General features: G+C 33.3%; 1 protein-coding gene across 1 annotated transcript; it reads right to left on the reverse strand.

Annotated features, from left to right (window-relative positions):
• Positions 1-353: 353 nt before the first annotated feature.
• Positions 354-4,693, reverse strand: LOC128553637 (uncharacterized). The gene is made up of 2 exons (XM_053534812.1): positions 4,382-4,693; positions 354-3,364 (listed from the first exon to the last, which is right to left on the reverse strand). Exons 1-2 carry the CDS (start codon positions 4,564-4,566, stop codon positions 2,017-2,019), a joined length of 1,533 nt encoding a protein of 510 aa, XP_053390787.1. The 5' UTR covers positions 4,567-4,693; the 3' UTR covers positions 354-2,016.
• Positions 4,694-8,451: the final 3,758 nt, after the last annotated feature.

Here is an 8,451-nt window from a genome sequence, read left to right on the forward strand (position 1 = left end):
AAATCATGCAATGAAATGTTTAGACGTTAAGCTGTAAATTTGTAACCACATTCTTGTATTTTCATGTAAATCATATATAATTACCATCATTGAAATGCAAAAGAATAGTAGAAAACTCCAAAACGAAGATGCCCAGATATTCACGTGCTGATAAAGTCATTGTAAATATATACAACACGGCTTTACTTAGAGGTAAATTCACACTAAACAGTTGAAAAACTGGCCAGTAACATTGCAAATAAAGTCTGTAAAAAGATCCTTCTGAAGCATAAAATGCAACCAACCAGAATATGTGGAACAATTTCACCCAAAGTGTGGACGAGTTATCTTACAGTATGTCAACATGATAATACAGTAATTAACAAGACATAACGGGATCTTGAGAAGATTCTACACTAAACAAAGAAGATTCATCGATATTAATCTAACATAAGACAGCTCTGGCGTTCCATACATATCATATTGACAGTCAGGCAGAAACAGCTCTTTAAATATAAGTACATTTATTTTGGAGTTTCTTTGTTTGTATTTTTTTTTCCTCAATAATATTTCTTCATATGGTGTATGCGTATTTCATGATAAAGACGGTTTTCAACTAGAAGCGTATGATAATTTCATTAGGAGGGAGACAACTTTTAAAGACAATACAGGACATGCTGCAAGATTACTCGTCCACACTTTGGATGAAATCGTTCAACATATTCGTTTACATAGAATGTACATATGTCACTGAGAAATGATAAAGTTGGCGAAAATAAAAGATATTGGTAAAAATGCAACAAAAATGTAAATTTTCTTAATTATTTCAAAAGCATTGAAATTGTTTATTACCTTCTTCACAATAGTTTGGTTATTTATAAAAAATATCTTGCAAACATAATATGTTTGTAACACTCCTCACTTTCAGAGTACATGTACTCTCTTCTTATGGAATTTTTAGAGAAATTACTTTTCGCCTTAAATGTGCGGGTTAGTCCCTTTAAAAAGGCGTGCCTCTATATGTACATAATAATATCAAAATCTTTTAAAAGTTATCATATTTAATAAGAAGATATATCAAGAAAAATATAAACAATTATCAATAAAAGTTATATTTTATGAATATTATATACACTAAACAAATTTCCCTCAATTCTATAATGTGTGACAACGCAGAAAATAACGTTGCATTTGATTTACTAACTGAAAACGTTTTTGTTTTCAATTTTTATTAACAGTCATGTTTAGTTATCTAATTTGTCTTTTAAAGGTCAAGATCCACTGCATTCCAGTAAAACATATAGACAATAACGTGTGGTAAGAAGCCATGGTTTATGTTCATAATTTTAGTAGCAGTTAAAATCCTGCAATGTGAGATAGTTCAGCGACATGAATTTCGAAAATAGTACACTTGATCTGACCTATTTTTATTAATAAACTGCGACAACTGTGATGTGCCATGCTCACATATTTGACATCTTTCGTTTGCTCAACTTTATCCAAAAAACTGCTGCCTGACAACTGTCGGTCGGAATTATTCTTGATTCAATGTCAAATTAAACTCTATTCCTTCTCGTCCATAGGCTTTGAGTAGATGGGTAATTGGGGCGGGAACCACGTCCCCAACGTTCACTGTAGGCGTCATCAACATATTCTTAGTCCACACCCGCATTTTTTGGCCCAAAAGTCTTTTATTTACGAACTATATAAGTAAAGATAAAAGGCTATTCAAAAGAGTATACAGAAAAAGAAAATATCATAATAAGTACAACAAAGAAAGGGAGAATTTTCAAGTACAACAAGGTTCTAGGGGAAACTTGAATAGCTATGAAAGACCTCCCCCCATCACTTCTCTCCGAACTTGCTTACTCCTAGCAGTGGACAGACATAGAAATAAAAACCATTTTATCTTGCAAAATAACGTGTGCTTTACGAAATTAATAAATTCGTCAATGAAATCAGTACCGACTCAGTAAAAGAATGGCATGAAACAACATCAATACATCCAACAGTAACAAAGTTGTTTAACATTCTTTTTCATTGCAGAAGAATAATTTTAACCACATCACTGCTTTCTTGTGTAATAGCTAGTTTGTACTGTTTCGTGTCAAAACAAAGTGATAACGGACGCTTCAGTCCATCTGATGATTTCACGACCTCTCCCATTTTCTTCCCATCTCTCCCTATCTGTATCACGTTACCCGAACTGAACCCAGATACAAACAGATTTTCTCTACGATCTGTACAAACTCCAGACGCTACATTTAACTCTGAATCAGTGAAGGTCTGACAGTGTTTACCCTGTCCATTGATTTTTACTATTACTAGACCTGTACCCAAGCTGGCAACAAACACTTTATCATTAACATCACTGAATGCAACAGTTCGACTGTGTGAGACGTTGTCTAGAGCTACCTTCTGTAGTATGTTGCCTGTCATATCATGTATGTATAACGATCTCCCGTTGTCAGTTATGTATAGTTTATCATCCTTATATCCAATGCCAAAGCAAAAATGGTTCAGTTTCAACTGACGAGTGGTTGTCATCTGCTTGCCAAGGGAGACAAACTGAATTGCATTATTGTTCAGGCAGACTGCAGCTTCACATTTACTTGTACAACAAACGCCATTAGGTCCAGCAGGAACACAACAATAATCTGTCACTGACATTTTTACAATATCTGCACGTTTTATCTTTTTATTGTTACAATCAGCTATCAGTAGTGATCCATTTTCTGTTAGACAGGATCCATACACACAACATAGTTTGTTGTCATTCTGGCCTCTGATGTTTAGATTCTCGATTCTTTTAACAGAATAGACGGTTGTCCTTGGCGATCTTACAGCAGTGGCAGAATCATGTCGGACCGATCCAAACGTTTTCAACGCCAGTAGAAATCTCAGTATAGCAGGATCAAAGCTAAATGATATATTTGCATCAACACTTGCTTGCAATGAATGAGATACGTCTTCCATTTTTGCGATACTTTGCAGGGACATTTTCATGGAGACAAATTGTTGCGCTTTGTTTCCTTCCGATTTCTTCAAATCGTTCATTGCTTGTTTCAGACCATCTAATTCAGTTTTTGCTTTCTTCTTCTCTTCCAGCAGTTTCGACTGTTCTTCTTTGAATTTCATCTCTAATTCTTTAATCGATTCTTTTTCTAATTGATCAAGAATTGTTTCCATGTCTTTTCGAAAGTCCTTTATCGCCATTACTGCTTCCGTCTTAGACTTCTTTAAGTCTTCTATCAGTCTTTGTCTAGCGTTCATGATCTTCTCCATCATAACTTTCAAGTCTTGCAACTTTTGGTGTATTTTGTCAACATCTGTTTGAAATTTACCGTCGACAATATCTGGAATGGATTGCACATCAGCACAAGACCTGAAATTATAGACCAAAGATCACTTATCAAAATGTATGTGTACGGTACTGGATAAAAGTAAACTATTCGTGAAATGAAGTAATACTTTAATACTTAGTAAGTCCTGACTGGTCAGTTTAATATGTAAACAAATCGTAGAAGTATATTTGTTCTCTCTAAAACTCTACCTTTTCTAATGTGTTAGGTTTGCAAATTTTGATTCCATACCTCATGTTTTTATTTCGATGTAAATGAGATATGAAACCAAAATTTATTATCCTGTTTGGCGCCATATAACATATACTGTGTTGGTGCGCCGTAAAACCCAAATAAATAAATGTGTGAGCAATATTTGATGATACATTTTGACATTTCAACATTCGATTCGCAAAGCAACAGATTTGATTAAACGCCTTTCGCTATCTAGACACCATTGCAAGCAATGCTCGTATTATTCTGGCAAAATTATTTGTTACTATTCATATGTTTCGATTTTTGGATACCGGTATGCGTAAGAATTGAAACATAATTGGTATCCTTTTCCCTATAACAAGTGTTTTTTTGTTTTTTTTTGTTGTTGTTTATGGTTATTTTTGCATTCATAGGTGGAATCAGTATTGACTTTTATTATTCTAAGTCAGTGTATGTTTTGTTTTTTCGGTTTGTAAAAATGTTCACACAAATGTGAAAATTCAGATTTGACTATCTTAAGTGAAAAAAAAACTTTCAAAATGACAAAATACAATTAAAATGTTTGATGTTCTTACCTATCTCGATGATGGACAGTCTTGAGTGTATGTTATATGAAGAAGTGTTTATAGATAAATGCATAACAACTGCGCTACCTGTACAAACTGATTTACAATATACAGATGTATTAAATTACAAAACTGAGAATGCATTCAAAATCAGATTATATATATATCCTTACGTGTTATTTAGAGTGGAACTCCTGTCTTACAACTGAATAATCAATAGCAATTGTTGCATGTTAAATTTGAAGTTTATATTGTATTATGAAATGCCCACAAATTTACCTGTGGTTTAAAGCCATGCATGTTGTACAACCAACCTCATCATGATTACCACAGTACATGTCCACGATCTTTATCTCATGAATGCAACATCTTTCCGTCGGTACTGCTGGTAATCCTGCTGGGAGGCCTGGAGAATTATAGTTTGAGTTATCCAAAATCGTGTGACCTTTTAAACCAGGAATCATATGAGTTATATCAGCACAAGACTGACAATAATATCCTTGGCATTCCACGCAATATTTCACAGCTTCTCTATTCCGATTATTGGCCAAACAAGGTGAACATTTAAAATTGAAAATCTCATCAGATGTGTCTTCACTCTTACCGGACGCCATCTTGAAACTCTATGTTTAATACTTCCTTTTTGAATGTAGTAAAATGGTATCGCTACGATCAATACACTTGTACCCTATCCAGACTAGTAAACAGAGTTGCGAAGGTGATTTTCTCTAGACATATGTCTACACATTCGTTTACATTTAACATATCTGTCCAAACATATGGACCGGACACGGAAATGCAGAGAAAAGGACGGACAATAAGACGGATGTTCCTACACATGGGCATTTATGTGGCTACTCTTTTGTTTTCTCTTTTGTTCTCTTATCCTCGTCAAAGAAAAAAAGCCAGATAAAAGCTTACGGAATGAATGACATCAAAGAAAAAGTACAATTACCTATTTTTCTATAGCTCCTATGTATGCAAATGTAAGGTAGGTCATTCTTACGATCGGAAATTTATTCCGATACAAAGAATAGAATGTATAAACATATAGAGGAACATTTCCGAGTATTGCATTCTTTTAATATTCGTAGTGGAAATCATTAGTCCCTACTGGTTAAAATCTAATTCCGGTGACTATTGCGCTTTTTCCGCCTGTTCGTCCATCCACCCCAGTCCAAATTTTTATATCCAGCCGATAACTTTGCCATGGCACAAATTTCCCAATAGCACATTCTCTAATCAGACCCTGTGTCTATTTTTAGACTGACCTGATAAAAAGGTTTATGGAGTTTCCACTTTTTCTATCTTATGGTTAAAGGATTCGGACAAACATTGAGAGAGAAGTGTTTTATTTATATACAGTAGACTCAATGAATTGTATGATAGTTTTATGATGTTATACACATTACTTTTGTATGTTTAAGAACTGTAAATGGATTCCAGACATGTTCTAGAACTCTGTTGACTGAATAACACAGAACTTTTAATTTTAATACCTGATATCATTATTAACATGCAGTAAACTGTTTTACACCAAATTAAATTATCTTATTTATGTTGAATGAGAGCTATGACATTAATTACTTATAAGAAATAATAATTCAGAAAAACTTTTATAAAATCAAATCACACATTGTTTTGTATTCTGACTGGTGAAAGTATTTTTTTTTATTTATTTATTTATTCATTTAAAGTCTCGCCATTTACAAACATATAAAATACACATATAATATACACAGACATAATAATATGTATAAACAATAAAACATGCTAATTGTCATTCAAAGTGAATTATACAAGACTATATTCCACATAATCTTCAATACTATTCACTATTCTACTATTATAAAACTGTTTCTGTAAAAGTAAACAAAAATGACATCGATAGGAAAATAAAACATCCGTTATTGAAGCCTTAGATTGAAATCTATATCAATCAAAAAGAAAATACATATATATGAAAGTTACATAATGTGATCAGTCAGTTTAAAACAATTTTCCCTTTTTTGATAACCAGTGACAACTTGACCTAAAACAAATAAATCTAAAATAATTCGTTCCAGATCCAAATTTTGTGGGGAAGTTGCGTGACAGTTTACATTGCTTCAGTTACTAGACTCATGATACATAACCTAAATAGGACTACAATGATAATAATGCCGCGTCAAACAATATAGAAAAAAAGACAAGTAGTCAGAACAAATGTCACAAATTAGATACGTAAGAAAATGAAACAATAGCTTTTTTTCTGCGTTTTTACCATCATTCAAGATTATATAAATAATAATTATGATATGTAAAAGTTACTAAATTCAAATTTAATTCATCAATACCCTTTTTTATCTTAAAATTGTCATTTTTCATCTTTAACAAAAGTAGTGATTGTTACAAAATACAATCAGTTTATTATAATTAACAAATACCATCTAATAACATCGTAGAAAATAATAGTTTAAAAGTTTGCCCAGCACCTTCACTCGGTACATTAATTAAGTAGCTAAAAATGGGCTATAAAATTACAACCCATTATTTTTTAAGTTATGCTATCGTATAAGTATATATCTATCAAGATCACGCAGATGTTCTTATTTAAACTGCCCTTTTCGCCAATTGTTTAGACATTTTTTGAGCATTTTTTTTACTAAGAATATTGGCAAAAAGTCTCATAATTATGTATACATGATCAATTATTACATGTATATTTCATTCATGATTATCTAAAAAAAGAAACAAATGTTTGCAACACTGGCCAGGTACATCATTTACTGTGAGATAAGAATGTGCAAATGCAATCCTTACAGTAATTAACTCTATGTGCCATAAAATTCTACTGTCAAAAAATCGTTGAGCCATGAATGTTTGTTAAGAATAGGGATGACCGCATTGAGTGTGACGTAGTGATACCTGAAATCTGAAAATGTGCTATGGAGGCAGTAAACAGTTTTCAGCTGTTAGTGTCGAAATGGCCAGGGTCAAATTTACAAATAAGAGGCAATTTACGGATTGAAGTGGATATTTGAAGTTTAAAATAATAATAATTGCTAGAATTGAAGTTTCAGCGGCTAGAGTTGAGTTTCACTTATTTAAAGAAAATCAGTTGAGTAACCTTGATCTTGATAGTATGACGTAATGATTTGCAGGTGCGTATACATGCTTCCTGTAAGCTAGCTTAAAGTGGGGTTGTCATTTTAGCAGGGGCCTCAGGAAAACTGGAAAAGTGAAAAAACGGTACGGATGGCACATATATTTGAGCTTATTTTCAGATTTTACAGAGTTGCCGGAGTAATGTATGGAACAGTGTAGCAGTTGGGGCTATCATTTGCAGGGAATTTCCTACAGCGATTTGAAAATTGGCAAATTTAGCTTTTTTCGTCATCAGTTTCCGCGACCGGGAGAGCACAAAATTCAGGTATTGTAAACAGAAAACTAGATATAAGAGATGTATTCCAGATGGTTTGTAACGATAGACATACAGTGATGTTAATGTTGCAATATCTTTATTTCAGGTGCGTGGTTACAGAATTTTGTCTGAAGTTTTGAAAGTTGGGTAGACGACTCTAGGCCGAGCAGCTCAGAAAACTGTTTACTGCCTCCTTAAAAGCAAATCTTGAAAATTTGTAAGTTCTTCCATGTGCATTTATTTGACGTCTTAGAGGTTTTTCAATATGATTTGTGAAGGAATATGAGTTTTAAAGAGCAGGAACTAACGGGAGATAACCGCAATTCAGACATGAAAGTCAGTTTTACAGTGTTTTCCGAGCCGATTACTGTGACATTAAAGTCGTCAAATAAGACATTTAAATGCTAATTCATTGATTTCTGTTAATTCAGTAAGCGTTTTAAAAGCAAAAATAGTGGCTCGGACTGTGGAGCAGACCTCAGGGGTACTTTCAGCAGTATGTCCCCTGAATCAGTATTTCATCGTCCGTTTCAGTTTAGAATATTTGCACATATTGCTTATAACACTGACGCTAGTCACAGCACACAAAGTTTAGAAAATAGACATGTTTTCTCTGAAATAGATAGAATCTGATAGATTTGTCTCAAAAATAACGTTTTTCTCATATTTTATCACTCGCGAAAAGTGATCATTATCAAATTGAGCTCTGAACATAGACTCGTGGTCTGATGCAGTCAGTTCAATGGTTAAAAGTCATGTACATCATAGCTAAACATCACATTGTAGATTATAATCTTCAAATAGCCACCTTTTAGTGTCTTGAGATAGACAAAACAGCATGTAGGGGTACTTTGTGAAACATTAAGACGATGACATATGGTACTCATGCATGTGTTTGTAGCTTCCTGAAGCAGGTCCAGCACAGTACCAGTGACTTAGAATTGCC

The sequence above is a fragment of the Mercenaria mercenaria genome, unplaced genomic scaffold, assembly GCF_021730395.1.
Source record: "Mercenaria mercenaria strain notata unplaced genomic scaffold, MADL_Memer_1 contig_4136, whole genome shotgun sequence".
Lineage (NCBI taxonomy): Eukaryota > Metazoa > Mollusca > Bivalvia > Venerida > Veneridae > Mercenaria > Mercenaria mercenaria.

What these genes read in the sequence shown, in the direction of transcription:
- LOC128553637 (XM_053534812.1), bottom strand. Translation starts at nt 4,566, where the DNA reads ATGATTCCTGGTTTAAAAGGTCACACGATTTTGGATAACTCAAACTAT. An exon ending in TGCATGGCTTTAAACCACAG is followed by an intron (nt 3,365 to 4,381) that starts GTAAATTTGTGG and finishes CTATAATTTCAG; the next exon opens with GTCTTGTGCTGATGTGCAAT.